This window comes from Macrobrachium rosenbergii, chromosome 48 (assembly GCF_040412425.1).
Source record: "Macrobrachium rosenbergii isolate ZJJX-2024 chromosome 48, ASM4041242v1, whole genome shotgun sequence".
Lineage (NCBI taxonomy): Eukaryota > Metazoa > Arthropoda > Malacostraca > Decapoda > Palaemonidae > Macrobrachium > Macrobrachium rosenbergii.
The window spans coordinates 38,175,323-38,195,187 of record NC_089788.1 but is presented as its reverse complement, the minus strand read 5'-3'; the positions used below and the strand labels follow the sequence as shown (position 1 = coordinate 38,195,187).

General features: G+C 40.8%; 1 protein-coding gene across 1 annotated transcript in view; it reads left to right on the top strand.

Annotated features, from left to right (window-relative positions):
• LOC136831348 (uncharacterized) overlaps positions 1–19,578 on the top strand; it is a 169,198-nt gene extending 149,620 nt beyond the window's left edge. The window contains exon 4 of the mRNA XM_067091656.1: positions 15,251–19,578. Within this exon, the coding sequence (XP_066947757.1) occupies positions 15,251–15,318 (68 nt within the window). The 3' untranslated portion in view covers positions 15,319–19,578. The remainder of the gene's footprint in view (positions 1–15,250) is intronic.
• The last annotated feature ends 287 nt before the right edge of the window (positions 19,579–19,865 follow it).

The window sequence follows — 19,865 nt, the reverse complement described above, 5'->3', positions numbered from 1 at the left end:
AAATATTACAAAACTGTGAAGAGCTAAAAGAATGATTTATTTTTTGTTGTATTCTACATGAAACTGCGCACATTTTGACGTATAACACTTTATGTAACGAATAATATAAAACGGCGAAAAAATTACGGCAAGTTGACTCAAGAAATGACAGGATTTTCAGCAGAGTTCGCGTGCGCGGAGCGCAGGAAAAAGGTTTTTTCAAAAATTCACCAAAAATAGAAATTTTGTGCTATAGACTTTCCGTTTGTTGCAGAATAAAGGTAAATGATTGATTGTTACTAGAATGTAAGAATTTTGGCCTACGGTTGCGTTTTTCGAGCATTTCGGTCGAGTCAAAGTTGACTGAATGTTAAAATTTTGTCAGTTATCGTGATTTAAATGAAAATATTACAAAACTGTGAAGAGCTAAAAGAATGATTTATTTTTTGTTGTATTCTACATGAAATTGCACACATTTTGATGTATAACACTTTATGTAACGAATAATATAAAACAGCGAAAAAATTACGGCAAGGTGACTCAAGAAATGACAGGATTTTCAGCGGAGTCCCCGTGCGCGGAGCGAAGGAAAAAGTTTTTTTTTTCAAAAATTCACCATAAATCGAAATATTGTCCTAGAGACTTTCCGTTTGTTGCAAAATGAAGGTAAAGGATTGAATATCACCAGAATATTAGATTTTTTGCTTAAAAAGGTCAAAAATATATATATATATAATATATATATATATATATATATATATATATATATATATATATATATATATATATATACATATATACATACATACATACATACATACATACATACATATATATATATATATATATATATATATATATATATATATATATATATATATATATATATATATATATATATATATATATATATATATATATATTCATACATACACACTTATATATAATTATATTGTTTTTTTACTTTGCTACGAATACATAACTAAACGGAATGGTTGTGAAAAACTTTGTTTTTGCATAAAACGAAATAATATACAAAACACCAATGAATACAGATATATAAAAACTTGTAATAAATATAAAACTAAAAATAAATTCAATGCAGAATACTCACTTGTAATCCTGACTCTTCGTTCTGTTCTTGTTTTCTCCCTCCTCCATTGAAGAGTCTTGCATTTTTTTCCTCCCGACACGAGGAGGCACAAGCGGAGGAGGGAGACGCGCGCCCTTACTGCTGATGGGCCGCACTTCGGCGGCTCGCTGCGCCCTCTGGTGTCGCTCGGGTAGGCGCACTCCAGTATATAACCGCAGTGTGGTACTTACGGCTACACTCCTCGAACCTGCAAAGTGCTACCTTCTGCCATTCATATGGCACACCCGGCACCGTTTCTGTTTGCGCCCTTCTATGAGCTCCAGTGTGTGATCTGGCTGCAGCCGACACACAGGGTCGACTACCCGACGGGACACTGGAATGCGAGGGAGGGTGGCAGCATCACCAGGGGCGGCGGCATCATCCAGGGCAGCGGCATCTTCAAAGGCGGCGGCATCATCAAGGTCGGCGGCAGCAGGGGCGGCGTCAGCAGGATCAGGAATTCTGAGGTTGGCCCACCTAGCGACATCTGCCCTTTCCTCTCGGGTCAGAGCTGGAGCTCGGGGCAGGGGGCGGTGTTGGAAGGCCACTCCTCTGGGGTGAAGTTTATGAGGGCATTCCCAGCCACCTCAAGAAACTGGATGTGGGTCAACCTCCGAGCGTCCGAATTATACCCACAGTAAAGGATGTAGGCATTCTGGAGGGCCAATTGAAGGAAGTATTTGAGGAGCTTCTGTGTCCAACTCCTGGTTCTCCTGGCGAAGGGATAATACTGGATGAGTTGATCAAAGAGATCAACTCCTCCCATGTGCCTGTTGTAGTGCCCGATGACAGTAGGGCGCTGGACACGAAACTCCTCATATGTAAATCGGCCCTGCCGACGTGTCTTCTTCCGCTGAATGACCTCTTCTTGGATGGGCTCATGACTCGTCGTAATCATGGGCACGAGTTGGACCCCCTTCCAATAGATGACGAAGACATCTCCCTTCCGCCGCCACTCTGTCTCTCCTCTTGCCAGATGTTGCGGGTGGCTAGCAAACCTCTTGAGGACATTCGGGGCCCCACGCACCAACCGAAGGGTACCACTGACGTGCACACCTGCTTCATACAGTTCCTGGGCCAGGGATACCAAATTATAATAATTATCCATAAACAGGTGGTATCCCTGGTTACGGAAACGATTCACAAGACCGAAGACTGTCACGCAGCGTGGAGAAGACCCCAGAATGCACCAAGAAGTCCACGACGTATCCAGTGTTGGCTTCCGTAATGAAAAATAACTTTACACCATATTTCTTTGGCTTCTTGGGGTTGTACACTTTTATACTTAGACGCCCTTTGTATGGCATCATACCCTCATCCAAAGAAAGGTTCTTGGAAGGAACCACGAGTCTGGCACCGTTCACGAATGAACTCCAACACTGGGCGGACTAAGATGAGGCGGTCGGGGTTATTCCTGGGTATAGCCCTTCGGTTGAAGGCGTTGAAATACCTGTCCATCGCCAGGAAACTATCACGGGGCATAATGCCGGGCACATTGGGCGTACTTAAAAAAAAATTCCTTCTCCAATATTGCCTGACATCGGCAGCAGGCATCATTCCAAAAAAAATGTGGAGCCCCAAAAAATGCACCATGTCTGTGAGGTTGCAGCCCCGCCAGCGATACGACAACGTCGTCTGCAGTTCCTCACGGCAGTACCGAGCGTAATCTGCCGTCTCCGCAACAAGGAATTCCAGCAATTCCCGCGTCAGGAAAAGCTGAATGAACCCCGGTGTAGTGAGAGGCACAGGGACGGTCAGTCCAGGTACTGCCATGAATGGGTGCATGTTAGGTTGGGTGGGGTCCTCCAACCACCCCTCATCACTTTCGGACGAACGGCCTTCACCCGAGCTGCCACGACGTTGCGACCTTCTGCGGGTCTGCGTTCGTGCACGGGCACGTCTTTGCACTCCCACACTCCCAGCTGGGCCGTCTCCTTCACTTTCGCCATCACTTTTGGTCTCGTCCCCACCAGCCACAATCGGGGCATCCTCCTCCTCCAACTCAGACTCTCCCTCATATGCACTAAAACCACTAAATTCTAATTCACTTTCCTCCTGTGGATCCCGTACGGACATTGGGGGCAAATACTCATCATCACTGACATCAGGCGTGATGTCCTCATCGCTGGATGACCAGCTGCCACCGAAATCAAGACTTCCCACCTGCCCTCGATCGAGCTCCGACAAGTATTCGTCTATGTCCTTTTGTTGGAGGCCTCCCAAATGTTTTCGGATGCCCCTCAGGACACCCAGATGCTTCCTAGGGGTCGTAAAAGGCACGGGATGTGGTCCTTGGCTGCCATAGGTCACAACAACACGGCGCTGAGAAGCTGGGTCACTTTGGCTGCTGGGTCCTTCTCCAGCATCCCAGTCTAAAACTCGCCTCACACGCTCACTACCGACAGGCAGTATGCGCCTTTCACGGTCCTGACGGCTTTGTGACATCTCTGCAAACGTCCTGTTGCAGCACGAATACGCAAACACTCGCCAAAGTTCTGCAAAACACGACTGCGTCAAAAAATCGCTCCCGCAAGGTCCGACGCTGATGCTATCTGGTGCAAGAAGGAGGGAATTCGGGCATGCGCGTCTGGGTGACGCTTATAAACAAAACAACAGTTTGATCCGTGAACTCCCAGCATCCCTCAAACCGCATGATTTGAAACCTTCTGCAAACTAGGCCTATAATTATTTTTCCGCGAATATTTTAAAAAAGCATTTTCAGTCGATGTATGCTACGTCCACTTGGCATACGACAGACAATTTTAGTCAATGTATGGTACGTCCATTAAGCGTTAAAGGGTTAATAGCCGCCACCTCTCCGCACAGGTTGTCGTCTTGGGAGGGTTGCATCTCTTGCCTGATATTCTCAATGAGTGGGGCGGCCAACTCCCTCGGTAATGCGGCGGAGATCCAGGCACCTGGATAGAGGAGATTACAGATCTCCTCCGACAGCACGTAGGGGTTGCCAGACGCAATGTTCCTCCCAAATCCGCCGACCCAGGTCTTCGGGGTCGACAGCGAAGAGGCACGGATTGCTGGGTTAGACTGGAAGAGAAGGTAGGACTTACTGAAAATAGGACTTACTGAAAATATTCTCCCAATTTTTGTATATATCCATATGAGCCATCAAAATCAAAAAGGGGACTAAAGGTTAGCAGTCTCCTATCACTTACCGACTCATCGGACACTAGCTCGTAAAGAGCGTAGCAAATTTCACAGTCCGTCCGGGTGCCAAACGGTCAGGTCCCCAACATGCACTGCACAGCTGGAGTGTGAGCGGCACACCTCGTGGCCGCAGGGTTGCTGGAGAACGGCTGAGCACCCTGGCTCCTGACAACGTACCATCTGTAAGTGGAATGATGGTACATGAGTATCATTAAGGCAAGACCCGCCGGACTAAGATTACCTTAACTTAGATTATGGGTGATGATACATGTGAATCAACAAGGCAAAACCCGCCGGAACTGAGTCCAGCAGCAAAAGTCTAAAAACATAGATTATACTACTGAATGGTTAACTACTATATATATGTTATAAACAGGTACTCTATGATACTCCGCTGTGATTAGTCCCTGAAATCTCATTGTGTCTCATAATATGGGATCGGTGTAATAGGGGCGGAGTAGGGGTGTCGCATATAGCCCCTTCTCAAACGCCCAGGGCAGAAACCATATAATGGAAACCGCCAAACAGCCGTGAACCATATCCACTGGAGTGGTTAAGTGGACAAAAAACAATGAAAGATCAGACTAGCCCCCGACGGAGAAATGAATTCTAACATATCGTAACTGTTATATGCATCCAAGACTAGCCCCCGACGGAGAAATGAATTCTAACATATCGTAACTGTTATATGCATCCACGGGACAATGTTCGACGCTCCAGCTACTAACTACTAAAAGCAATTAGAAGCGAGCTAACGAAACACCGCCCGTAGGGGAAAGGTAGTTAAGTGGTGGAAACCCGGCGAATAGCGACCGGTCAGGTGGGTAGCACCCTCCGGAAGGCAACTATAACCTCCTTACGGGGGTGCCGAACGCAAGCGAACGGCTTTCCTCTTACGAGGGTGTCGCTCAGGCAACGCCGCCAAATTCTAATCGTTAAGGTAAAAAAAGGGGGGGGGGGGACTAGGCTACATACACGAAAATACGGAGTTAACTGATCCTAGCCTACCCTCCAGAAACCAAAGCTTCTCGGCGTGGTCAGAAAGGCCAGGATTAATGCCACTGGTGTGGGGAGAGAAGGACCTACGTCCTAACTCAGCCACACTCCCCAAAACCGAGATAGCTTGGTCAGGTGGCAAAATATGAAGTGAGGAGCCCTCTCACTAATCTAACCTTACCTTCCAAAAACCTAACAGCCTGGCCAGGTGGGCTAAATGTGAATGAGGAACTCGCTCACTAACCTAACCTCACCTTCCAAAAACCTAACGGCTTGGTCAGGTGGGCTAAGTGTGAATGGGGGAACTCCCTCACTAGCCTAACTTCCCCCCCCCCCAAACTGTAAGACGGCCTGGTCGGGAGAGCTAGGTAGCCTGAACATCGTGTAAGAGCACTGTCATGCCTAGCCTCGGTAGGTTAGGCTAGATAACTACCTTATATTAGAATTAAAACTCCCTAGTATGAACAACAAAAATATATAAGTCAACCATTCGTGATGTGGGTTAGCCTAAAGATTAACATATATAAATACATATATAAATACATAATTGACTCAAGGCAGAGAAGGTCCAGGAAACATGGGTTATATTGGTAACGTTAGGTACCAAAATGGCCTCCCTGACGCTTGAATCACATGCATAAATTAATCCAGGAATGGACATGACATCCATCCTTGTACATATCAGCTATCATCATGATCCAATAATTTACACCATCGAGAAGGTACCAGCTTGCTGGTGGAGGAAGGAGACCAATGAAAAGACTCAAATTCTATTATCAGAAAAGGGGGTAGCCTAGTTCTGTCATGATACCCGGATCCTCATCTCCTACCAGTGACATGGTAAATTCTCCAGTTAAGCTCCAACTGAATGGAGTATAAATAAAAACTAGGAGAATTCGTTCTTTTAATAGAAAAGTTGAGATTGAAGGTCGAAAATGGGAAAGAGGCACACATACAGCCCACGCTCGGCTGCGTAACAGAACTGTTTACACTGGTAAACAATATTTACGCACAATTCATAATTACAATGCCTCTCGTTAAACAAACCAATCAGAAATAGTACTCAACTTAGATGGTGGGAAAATCTTGGTGGAAGACATGATGAGCTGCCAAAAAACAGAACACAATCACAAATCAAAAAGTTTTACGTGTTCGCGTGGCTTGTGCTAAGATTGGAATGAAGATGGCGGCCGCGGAGGGCTCCTAGTGGGTGAGCGGAAGGCAATCCTTGGTACGGCACCCCCAAATTTGGGACTTTGAGAATAGAGAGATCTATAGGATGAAGATCTGTGATAGTGGTTTCCACTCACCCCTAGTGCATACCGACACCATTATGGTGCTCGATCCGGGGGTAGTAACCCTGGCATTATGGATAGCTTTTTTCTCTGGTATATTTAGCAATAGTTATACCTAGAAATGTGTGCTATTGGAACCATTTCACTGGGTGACACAGGTCGAGGCCAGAAATGCATTTTTTGGAAGAGCGTCAGGCGGCGGCAGATATGCTAGCATGTCAGCCATACGTATTGTCTTTACATCATATTTATGTACAAAAACAAAAATACAGTACATTACACTATAATGCATTTTTCATATAGATTTTACACACAAAAGCATGAAAACTTATAAATTACAGTAGGGCAAAATAGCGCCCAGGACTCGCCGGTCGCTACCCAAATTTGCACATTTTCATTCGGTATTTACTTTGTCAAACCACAAGAAAATGAAATTTTGAGAAAGCTTGCAAAAAATAGAAGTTTTATTAACAAAATGTGTTATAATTAACAGCCAAATTAATAATATATAACCATGTGAAGTCTTTGTAAATGCATTACTGTATTTGGAAGAGCGTCAGGCAGCAGCAGACATGCTAGCGTGCCGTTAACAAAGTAATTTCCACAAAACAACCCTAATACGACTCTCAGTTATGTCTGATGTGTTTTAGTGTGTTAACGAATTCATTTTATCAAACCAGCGAGACTGAATAACCTCATCTATTGATCACACAAGCAGGGACTGCGATACGTATTTCATATAACCAGTGCGACTGAACAACCTCTTTTTCTTTATCGTGAATGGGCATACGTATTGCCTTTGCTTCATATTTATGTACAAAAATAAAAATACAGTACAGTACACTGTAATACATTTTCATATAAATTATACACACAAAAGCATGAAAACATAAAATACAGTAGGGCAAAATAGTGCCCAGGGTACACCGATCGCTACCTAAATTTGCACATTTTCATTCAGTATTTACTTGGTCAAACCACAAGAAAATTAAATTTTGAGAAAACTTGCCAAAGATTGAAGTTTTATTCCCAAAATGTGTTATAATTAACTGCCAAATTGATAATATATAACCATGTGAAGTCTCTGTAAATGCATTTTTTGGTAGCGGGTCATGCGCCATCGGCGGAAATGCTACTGTGTCACAGCCAATGTTTTACCCTAATGTATAATAACTCTTTTATAAAAATGTGGAATTTAATTTGCCTAATCCTTTATTATGGTCTGCACAGTAGTTCTGCAAATTTTTAATGCCATGTTTGATGAGCTTACAAGTAAACCTCGGCCTGCTGGCAATGGACACAAAGGTCCGAACAGCCTAGAAAAAAGAAAAAAAGTCACCTTTTTCAGAACGCTGAATGATGTCATATTTCAGTTCCATCGTGATTGACTTTCTTTTCTTGTTAGCATTTCCGCCAACTGTTGGATTCTGGCGTTTGAGACTCGTCTTGAATTCACTAAAGTTGTTATGGTGGCAATAGAGTCAGCACTACCTATCTCAGTGAAAGGGACACACATATTGATGAAAACATGCTTTCTGAGGCTGTGGGTTGTTTGGTACAATATTCTTCCGCCGCGCGCATGCGCGATTGACCCAAGCAGCAGGTAGGTCGTTCTCCGGTCAAGTGTAGTTACAGTACGCTCAGAAATGAGTTCCTGTCTACTGCGAGGGGGTATCTTATGCAGCCAATAAACGGGTATCGGCTAAGTTAATTCGTTATCAGCGTCGATAACTGGTTGTCGTCGCTTTCGACGCCAACAACCAGACATTGATTCATTTGAAAAACTGTAATTTTTATTAATATTTTTGAAAACTGCCGTAAAACCGGACTGCCACTAACCGAGTCCGCCGACAACCGGGGACCGCCTGTATTTTTAAGTTAGTGCTGTAATATGACTTTGAAATGATATTAAACTGTTTTAGATGATAGTTTAAGGTATATTCTGTGTAGGATGATAGTTTAAGATATAAATTTGGTGTTTGAACTATTAAAATAAGCAGTTATAAACATTTTTAGAGGGGGGTTCTGGTTTTTGGACTATTTTAATAGCCAGTTAGAAGCATTTTTAGAAGGGGATGTCAAGTATTCACAGATTTTAGCCATTTGCAGCAGTTTGTGGTCCTTATTCCCTGTGAATACTGGGGGTTGACTGTACAATATTTATCATTCGTATGACTTAATTGTTCTAAACCAAAATGATAATGCATTTTTAGTGAAAAATGAATATTATATCCTGAATGTTATTACTACCATAATTACACTACCATTAAAATTTCTGAAAGGTTACTGAAAGATAAAGGTTGCTGTGAGAGCAACCATAACTTGTTTACATTTTGTCACTGGCCTTGCAGAGATAAAAGTTGATTTCATTGATATGGAATTATTCCTCGAATAGACTATTTATTATGAAGACATCCCAACAGTATATAACGTAAAAATGGTTTTATTACCTTTATTATAGTTTTATTTTATAATGTGAATCTTTTCATATATGTCAGTGGTTATCGCACCTAGGCCAAGGCTAGCCTACTGATAAAGGTCACTTAGGACATGAAAAAACAATGCTTCACTTTAACCCTTAAACGCTGACTGGACGTATCGTACGTCGACTAAAATTGTCTGTTGGGTGCCGAGTGGACGTACTGTACGTCGACTACAAAAAATTTCAACCTTTGGTCAACTTTGACTCGACCGAAATGGTAAAAAAACGCACTTGTAAGGTAAAACTCTTACATTCTAGTAATATTCAATCATTTACCTTCATTTTGCAACAAATTGGAAGTCTCTAGCACAATATTTCGATTTATGGTGAATTTTTGAAAAAAACATTTTCATTACGTCCGCGCAGTAACTCGGCCGAAAATTTCAGAAATTCTTTCGTCATTTTGTCGTAATTCTTGCACCGTTTTATATTAGCCATTACATAAGGTTTTATATATGAAAATGTGCGCAATTTCATGTAAAATACAACAAAAAACAACCCATGGTTGTAGCTTTTATCAGTTTGGAAATATTTTCATATAAATCACGATAAGTGCCAAAATTTCAACCTTTCGTCAACTTTGATTCGACCGAAATGGTAAAAAACACAATTGTAAGCTAAAACTCTTACATTCTAGTAATATTCAATCATTTACCTTCATTTTGCAATAAATTGGAAGTCTCTAGCACAATATTTCGATTTATGGTGAATTTTTGAAAAACTTTTTCCTTACGTCCGCGCCAGAAATTCTTTTCACACGTTGTCGTAATGTTTGCACCGTTTTATATTAGTCATTACATAAAGTTTTATATATGAAAATGTGCGCAATTTCATGTAGAATGCAACAGAAGATAACTCATGGTTGTAGCTTTTATCAGTTTTGAAATATTTTCATATAAATCACGATAAGTGCCAAAATTTCATCCTTTGGTCAACTTTAACTCGACCGAAATGGTAAAAAAACACAATTGTAAGCTAAAACTCTTACATTCTAGTAATATTCAATCATTTACCTTCATTTTGCAACAAACGGGAAGTCTCTAGCACAATATTTCGATTTATGGTGAATTTTTGAAAAAAACTTTTTCTTTACGTCCGCGCCAGAAATTCTTTCGTCACGTTGTCGTAATGTTTGCACCGTTTTATATTGGTCATTACATAAAGTTTTATATATGAAAATGTGCGCAATTTCATGTAGAATGCAACAGAAGATAACTCATGGTTGTAACTTTTATAATTTTTGAAATATTTTCATATAAATCACGATAAGTGCCAAAATTTCAACCTTTGGTCAACTTTAACTCGACCGAAATGGTCGAAAAATGCAATTATAAGCCAAATCTCTTACATTCTAGTAATATTCAATCATTTACCTTCATTTTGCAACAAACTGGAAGTCTCTAGCACAATATTTCGATTTATGGTGAATTTTTGAAAAAAAAAACTTTTTCCGTAGTCTGCGCGGGGTAACTCTGCCGAACATCTCAGAAATTCTTTCGTCACTTTGTTGTAATGTTTGCACCGTTCTACATTAGTCGTTACATAAACTTTTATATATGGAAATGTGCGCAATTTCATGTAGAATACAACAGAAAATAACTCATGGTTGTACCTTTTATCAATTTTGAAATATTTTCATATAAATCACGATAAGTGCCAAAATTTCAACCTTTGGTCAACTTTAACTCGACTGAAATGGTCGAAAAATGCAATTGTAAGCTAAAACTCTTATATTCTAGTAATATTCAATCATTTACCTTCATTTTGCAATAAATTGGAAGTCTCTAGCACAATATTTCAATTTATGGTGAATTTTTGAAAAAAACTTTTTCTTTATGTCCGCGTGGTAACGGCCGAACATCTCTGAAATTCTTTCGTCACGTTGTCATAATGTTTGCTCCGTTTTATATTAGTCGTTACATAAAGTTTTATATATGAATATGTGTGCAATTTCATGTACAATACAAAAAAAAAATAACTCATGGTTGTAGCTTTTATCACTTGTGAAATATTTCCATATAAATCACAATAAATAGAAAAAATTCGACTTTCGGTCAACTTTAACTCGACCGAAATGGTTGAAAACTGCAATTGTAAGCTAAAACACTTACAGTCTGGTAATATTCAATCAATTAGCTTCATTTTTCAACAAAGGGAAGTCTCTAGCACAATATTTCGATTTATGGTGAATTTTTGAAAAAACATTTTTTACGTCCGCTGCGTTACGATTCATGCATCATTTTGTGATAATATTTTCTCTGTGTTGCTTTGATCGTTTTAAAATTTGTTATATACCAAAATCATCGCAATTTAGTGTACAATACAACTAAAAAAAACTAACTCATTAGCTTTAACTGTTTTGCTTACAGCGCGATTTGTATACAATTATATACGAGTTTTTTTTTTTTTGCCGTCATATATTCCAATATTTATATATGATAATGATATTTTTTTTCATTTCTGATGGTTGCATACTAAACTTCAGGCAATGACAAAAAAATTAGCCAAAAATGAACTCTTAATCTTAAAAACTAAGCGTGCTGTGATTTTTTGAAAAAAACTTTTTTTCCGCTTCGGCGCTAACTCACCGAATGCCGCCGGCATACGGGAGACGTTTTTGTAAATAGGGCTTCGGCGTTAAAGGGTTAACAGACATACTGATTTAGATAACGTAACTAAGTTTACGTATTTGCTTGGTGCCCTCAAGAAAGAACCGCTTAGAGTAGTCAAGGCTATAAGTGTAATGGCTGCTAACTATGACATTGCATTAGGGTTGTTGGAATGTTACTATGGTAATCAGCAGCAAACGTTAGTTATTTTGCATCGGCGACTCGCCAATATCTTTGTTCCCAAATTCAATCACGTAGATTTTAAAAATTTCTGCATCGAGTTGACAGTGTTGTTAGAACAAATTAAATGCTTGAGTACAGTAGATGTGGGGCAGGGAATGGTCATGAGTTTAATTGATCAGAAGCTCTCTCAAGGCGATGTATATCGTAAAGTTGTGGATTACTTGAGAAAGTGTGATTGCACTTTAGATGAGTTTTTTGAGGCACTTGATTTCCTCATTAGGAGTTTGGAGGACGATGCATTGCAAAAGGGAGAGGACAAGTTTGTAAGACCTAAGACAGTTCCATTTCAAACCCCTCATACTAGAACGTGTTCATTTTGCCAAGATGAGCATTTGGCCAACAATTGTAACAATCACACCACCGTCGAAGACCTAAGGCGACAATTAATGTACTGTATTTCTGTAGGTGCTTTAAATGTCTAGGCAAGGGCCATGGTAGCATTCAATGTAACAAACAGAATTGTAAATTGTGTAATGGTAGGCATCATAACTTAATTTGTAGTAATAATACTTTCAAGCCTCAGTCAAATGCGCCTACCAGGCACTTCCACAAAGTAAATGTTTAGAGTCAGTCATTAAGTCATGTCACTTCTAAGGCAGTAAAGGGCCAAAGTAGAGGTGGAAATCCCAAGGGTTCTAACATAAGTAGAGAAATTGGGAAGAAAAAGTGTGATGAAAACCCATGTGAATGCAAAGTCAGTAAATGTGTCTGACTCGGGCCTACTATCAACGCCGTTATCAACCCCGTCAGCCATCTTGTGTGCCCAGGGCCGACAGGCTCCGACCAGAATGTTTTTAGACACCGGGAGCCAATGTAGTTTGTTTCTAGCCAGCTAGCCCAGAAATTAAAGTTGCCAGTAATAAAGAAAGTCTCCCTTAGTATTGCACCAATTGGTTCTAATGTTATTGATGGCGAATAGAATTTGGTTTCTTGTAAAATTCAGATGGGAAATAGGGTAATAAGGACAAAATTGATAGTGCATGACAATGTGAACACACCCATCTACAACTTGGGCCTAGTTAACGAAAGACATCACTTGCAGAACAAAGGGTACAAAATGGCAGACGAAGTCCGTAAGGACGTTTTGAAAAATGTGCCAACTATTTTAATCACTTCGTCCTTAGTATGGACAAGTGTGATGGAGTCGGTCTCTTGGTGACTCATCAAGGGGTATTCCCTTATGGGAATGTCCCTCAGTGGGCATATGAGGGAGTTGACAAAACTTCCGTGAAAGCCTTGCATGTCTGCTGAACAGCAGAACCAACCCATGATGTCGATGAATGGTGGCGACTTGATACGATTGGTATCAGTCCCAAAGAGCAATTTTCCATCTCTGAGAACATAGCCATTAAGAAAGTAAAGGACATTGTAGTATGAACCGAACAGGGCTATGAAGTAAGCCTCCCCTTTCGCGATTAACAACGTCCGAGTGACATTGCACAATTAAATGCTTTAGAAGTGAGGTTTGATTGAGATCCTAGTTACCGAACCCCTTACGAGCAAGTCCTTCAGACTTATCTCGAAGCTAGGTTCATAGAGGAAGTCCCCAACTCGAGAATAAAAGGCTACTACATGCCTCATTTTGGTGTTAAGAAAGGGAGCTCCACTACCCCCCTTAGGATCGTGTTTAATGCCTCCTCCAAGTAGAAGGGAGGACTCTCCTTGAATGATTGCTTGTATCCAGGTCCCAGTTTAGTCGAGTTGTTATACAACCTTTTGTTAAAGTTTAGAGTAAATCCCTACACACTAACTGCTGACATATCTAAAGCCTTCCATCAAGTCCTCCTTGGTCCACAGGGCACCAAGTATGCTCGATTCCTGTGGCACAAGGCGCCGTCACAAGCGGCTACCTTTGCTTTCAGGGTCGTGGTATTTGGAATTACAACCAGTCCTTTTCTTCTTCAACAAGTCCTTCAGACTCATTTTAGGGTAGCTGGGAGGGCAGAGTTGATAAAATTGTTTTTTGTTGACAATTATATTGCCACCTATGCTACGGAGGGAGAAATGTGGGATAATTATTTAACTGTTAAACAGCTTTTGGATGAAGCTAAAATGCCATTGAGAGGGTGGGCGAGTAATAGCCTAGCCTTTGATCAATGGGTAGGAGTTGAAGAGCCCACTGAGATTTCTGTGTTAGGAATGTTGTGGGATAGGAGTAGTGATCAGATGTGCTTGAAACCCTTCAAAGGGGTGGGAGAACTGCCTAGTAACTGGGTTCCCATGAAACATAGGGTCCTTTCTTTGTTAGTATCAAATTTTGATCCATTAGGGTTGGTCAGTCCAATGTATGTTAAAGGAAAGTTGTTTTTATAGAAACTGTGGGAAAAAGGTATATGATGGGATGATGTTCTGGTCACAGAAAAACAGACAGAGGCTATGAATATCTTAGAAGAGTTTGTCAATGTGCATAAGTTGAAATTTAAGAGAGAAATTTTGACTGGCAAATCAGAAATTCATGTCTTTACTGATGCCTCAAGTAAGGCATATGGGGCAGTAGCCTATGTGAGGGGAAGTAAGGGAGGAACTAACCTGTTGACTGGCAAAACGAGAGTAACCCCTAGGAAGCAACAACGGTTGACCATACCTAAATTAGAGTTATTAGCCTTGTTATTAGGAATTAGGTTTAGGTAGAAGTTTGAAGAATTTGTTAAAAGTCAGTATAGTTGTAATTTGGACCAACAGTAAGGTTGCTATAGCCTGGGTAAATAGCAAAGAGGGCAATAGGAATGTGTTTATAGCTAATAGGGTAGGAGAGGCTAACTCTCTTTTACAGGAGTGTGGGATGATTCTGAAGCATGTGCCGATGAAAAGTAATCCAGCAGATCTTCTGTCCCGAGGGACCAGTATGAGAGAGGTAACAGACAGCCAGTTGTGGCACTGAGGACCCCAGTTTCTTCATGATGAAGGTCCTGCCAATCCCCCACAACTACTAGATGAAGCCTTGCTAAGCCAGGCTAATAAGCAAGTTGTTGCCACCCTCCGTGAACTACAGGAAGAAGTAGCCATGATGCAACCCGCAGACATCTGGCCTATAATGTGTACAAATTTTTAAAAAGTTATGCTAATCCGTTTTTGAAGCTTGTTTATAAGGAACAAAGGCATTATTTGCCTTCAGTTTATTTGGAAAAGAGATCTAAAGTACCTAATATAATTAATTTTGTTAACCAGTTAGGGTTAGTTTTGGTTGAGGGTATAATATACTCTAGAAATAGATTAAAGAATGCTGTAGGAAATAGAGATAATTTAATCTTGTTACCCGCAAAAGATAAATTAGTACAATCATACCTGAGACACTTGCATAACCTGAACATGCAGTGTCATGAATTCGCTAATAGCTATTTTTCGCCAGGAATGTTGGTGTCCGGGGTTCAGACGTTTGGCGAAAAAGGTGGTAGGCAGATGTGTAGCTTGTATTAAATCATTCAAACCCCCTCTACACTGCCCACCTTCCCCGCTGCTTCCCACTGCACGAACACAGATGTCACAGCCCTTTGCTTGTATTGGTCTCGACCACACTGGACCTATCCGGGTGAAGGAGGGATAGGCTACATCCTGTTATTAACTTGCATGAGCAGCCGAGCTGTCTACTTAGAGTACTGTTCGACCCTCGACGCTGCCACCTTCATCTTGATGTTCAGGAGACTCATTGCAACGCATGGGACGCCCTGTAGTATCTACAGCGACAATCACCAGACCACCTGTGCCACCAGCACATTCCTACAGGACATCTTCGACGAAGGCGAAACTCGACACTTCCTGCGTGAGTGCAGAATACAGTGGCATTTCCAGACTCCGCAATCTCCATGGAAGGGAGGATTCTTTTAGCACCTAATCAGGGTTGTGAAACACACCCTCGAAGTATCTTTCAGGTGTGAAATCTTCAATGAGGAGCAGGTCTGTAAGTTAGTGAAGGAGGCAGAAGCAGTGTAAATAACAGACCTCTTATGTATACCGGCAATGGCCGGGAAGACAAAGTTCTTACGCCCTCTCATCTGATTCGAGGATCCATGATCCAACTGACGTCGCCTGTTGTGCAACCTGAGAATATGTTTCGAATGTTGACGACGAAGCAGGTGTGTCATCAGTATTTCCGTCTCACTGACAACCTGCGAATGTTTCAACATTGGTGGCAGATGGAGCACTTGAGTCCATTGCAGGAGAGGCACTGAGTGTTGGAGACATTGTGCTGGTGAAACTCGACCATAGAAAGCAGAGTTACTGGCCATTGGGTAGAATTGTTACCATCTATCCAGATGGTGATGGAGTTGTATACTCTGTTAATCTACTTTATGAAGGGGAAAAACTTTGCGACCAGTTGAACACATCATTCCCCTTGAAATGAGTGCAAGCGAGGATAATGAGGGTGAAGAAAATGACGATAATGAACATATCGATGAAGTGGATGAGGAAGAGGGCACTGCACTGAGTATGGGAGTTGACGAAGGAGAAAGCATAGGTTCTTGCGAGAATAGTGAACTCGCACAGAGAGAGTTAAGCGAATGTGCAGAACAATTGGACACTAATACAAGTGAGCGAGTGAGACCGAAAAGAAGGGCAGCAATAGCCCAAAGACTTAGAGTACAGGGATGGGTTAGGAAGGACGATGTATAGTGTAGTGTAAAACCCAAGATAAAATTTGTGGAGGTTGTAGGGAGGTTTGAGAGGATTTGAAGTGACAGGAAATGAGTGTTATCAGTGTTGTTGCTTCGTGCTGCCAAAACACAGCGCACAAGCATGTTTGAATTGAATGAAATATAATATAAATCCCTTTGTACGACATGAACTAGGTGTCATTGTGTTTTGTGAGAGTGATTACTCTCGTGATTTGATTGTTATTTTGATTGCAGTAAGTCATAGCTTATGTTCATTTAAAATGTAGCCTGATTGTTCGGAAATAAGTTTTGGGCAAAATTGTAGCTTTTAGAAGCATGTTTTTTCGAGTTTTATGGGGTTTTGTATAGCGTTCAGCATTGTGTCTTGTACTTGACCGGATGGTCCTTATGTGTTAATGTATGTTAAATTTAATTAGTCTATTTTTTAAAATAAAATTGTAAAACCCTGCCAGATCTTGATGGACCTTCGCTTCTATGTATGCTGGTAGTTCCCCTCAGGCCTGGCCCTCCCAGTTCCATACCATCAGGGACTTAGAACCTTCCCAGTTGTGTGGGAAAATTCACGACAGACCCATTCAAGACAGAGAATTATTGTCCCATTGCACTGACATTTCTGTGTGAGATCATGGAAAAAATTATGAACACATTTAATGTGGTTCTTAGAATGTGGTAAATATGTCACTCACTCAGTGTGGTTGTCGAAGTACTATGCACTCCACAACTGATGTGTCAGTTCAGATGGAATCTTCAGTATGTGAAGCTTTTGCTAACAGACAGCATCACATCACTGTTTTCTTTGATCTTGAGAAGGCTTATAATAGAACATGGAGATACTGTACTGTATAGTTTTCTGAAGGTTCTTTGTTAATGTAACCTGAGACCTATTTTTATCAAGTAATTTTTTTTTAAAAATGGGATATTTCATGCTCTGGTTGAAGCAACAATGTCAGATGTATTCAGCCAAGAAGTAGGAGTGCTACAAGGGAGTGTTCTAAGTGTAACCTTCTTCACCTTAGCAATCAATGGGGTATTCAAAATAATTCCCCCAGATGTGGGTAAAGAATTCCATTTGTTGGTGAAACAAGGTTTCTTGGGTTGATTTTTTATCGCAAGGTGACTTGGATTCCACATCTGAAGTATATTACGACGAAATGCTTGAATGCAATGGATTTGCTGAAAGTTTTGTCTCACACTTTCTGGGGTGCTAACTGAACTCAGATGTTGAGACTATAGAAAGCCTTGGTCTTTTCAAAATCAACTTATTGGTGTGAAGTGTACACTTCAGCAAAGCCTAATAGCCTTAAAATGCTCAATTCGATTCATCATGTAGGAGTAAAATTGTCTACAGGAGCATTTAAATCATCTCCTACTGAGAGCATGCTTGAGATGCTGGAAGATGCCTCTGGATTTTTATAACCAACAACTGCTGGTTCGGAGGTGGTACAGATTTCAGAGGCTCCCCAAGTCCTTAACCAGCATTTGTGTCAGAAATTAAAGACATTGACAATTTTATGAAAGTCACCCCAAGCAACTTCAACCATTTGCTTTCAGAGTAAAACTTATAAACAGGCAATTAATTAAACATGCCAGGGATGGAGATCTTACCAGAAAGGTACAATATTCAGTTAGGAGGGCTCCCCCCCCACCATTTCAGAGGTAAAATTTTTTAGATATTTTCATTCAACAAAAAGAGAAATGTCCAATGAGGCAATGAAATCAGTATTTGTAGACCATGCTTCTCAACATAACTCTGTTGCAGTTTTCACAGGTGGCTCAAAGTCAGATGCTGGTGTTGGCATTGGAGTGGTCTTCCTTTTAACTCAAAATGGAAATACAGTAGTTTTACTGTATATTGTGGCTCAAGTAGTGTTCTTCAGTCTTTTGAATCTTTTAACCCTTCACACCCACTGGTTTTAGAGATGTTGGAATGGCTGCTTTTAGTGAAAAGGAGAGGTAAAGAAATAAATTTTTGTTGGGTGCCTTCTCATGTTAGGGTTCTTGGGAATGAGCAAGCTGATTGACTTGGTAAGTCAGCAGTCACCCTCCCCAGAACCCAGAAATGTCTACTACCATATCGGGATGTATATGCTTTAGTAGATCAGAAAATTAAAAAGGTTTGGCAGTCCATTTGGAAAAATATTTTAAGGAACCAAGAAATGCGCAGTATTACGTCATCAATGTCTCCTTGTTCATATCATTATATGTCAAGGGGACAAGAAACGATGTTGTGCAGGCTAAGGATTGGACATACAAGACTCGCTCGTGAGTTCTTGATGTCTGGAGAAAATGCTCCAATTTGCGATGACTTTACAGGTATTATCCTACTTACGATGGGGTTAGGTTCCAAAAAACCCATTGTTTGTTGGAAAAAACATATCTCAAATATAGCCTAGCCTACACTAGGGTATGCAGTACCATCTATACATATATTGTAGCCTACTATGAGATTCCGAGCCTTTGTCCCGGTGTTTTTCCAGAATAATTTTTTTTATGTGCATTTGACAAAGGTATTACTTAGCCATAGTATACTTTACACCCCTACCTAATTTTCGGCAGCATTCTTTATTACCTATACTGTATTAGAAAAAAGTATATTCATAAGAGTAAAATAAAGCAACCGAAGCCAGTGGCGGAACACTAATGTATGGGTTCAAAGTTATATGTGACGTAAACATGTGACGTCCCGACTCCTCCCACAAGGTGATGACGACAAACAGCTGTCTCTGAAATTCTGAATGAATATTCCTACCTTGTCAGGGCTTCAAGGATGGTGGCTATGATAAGTCATTGTCCCCGTGGTTACGGACAGCTTTTGTGATTCGACTTGCACAATTGTTTAAAAGTGAGGAGCCCATGGCAAACCCTACATAAGCTTAAACAGGTAAATGAATAATAGGGCCCTTTTTTGGGTAAGGAGTACACCCGGACATCCAAGGCCACCAAGTTTTCATCATTTGTTGACTTCCATAAGGTGCATAAAGATAATTATATATGCTCTTGTTGTTGATTTCTTAGTAAAATATAACTTGCGGAACAACATTAAAACTTGCTTTGCCAAAAAAAAAAAAATCTCATGGGTTGTAATACATCACTGAATGACCTCTATAGGTCCCAGTGCTTGGGCTTAACCCAAAACGCCATAATCCACCCATTGATTATAATGTCAAGTTTCCTCATATGTAATTATGTTAAATAAAGGATCCATGTAAGGGCATGTCATTTCATATGATTGCTCCTGTCCTCTTAGTGACAGAGTACAATAACAGCTGAATTGTAACACTATAGTGAAAGTTGTTTTCATATTCCACAGAATATTACCGGCATGGTAGTTCGATTGTTGGTAGGCTTTTA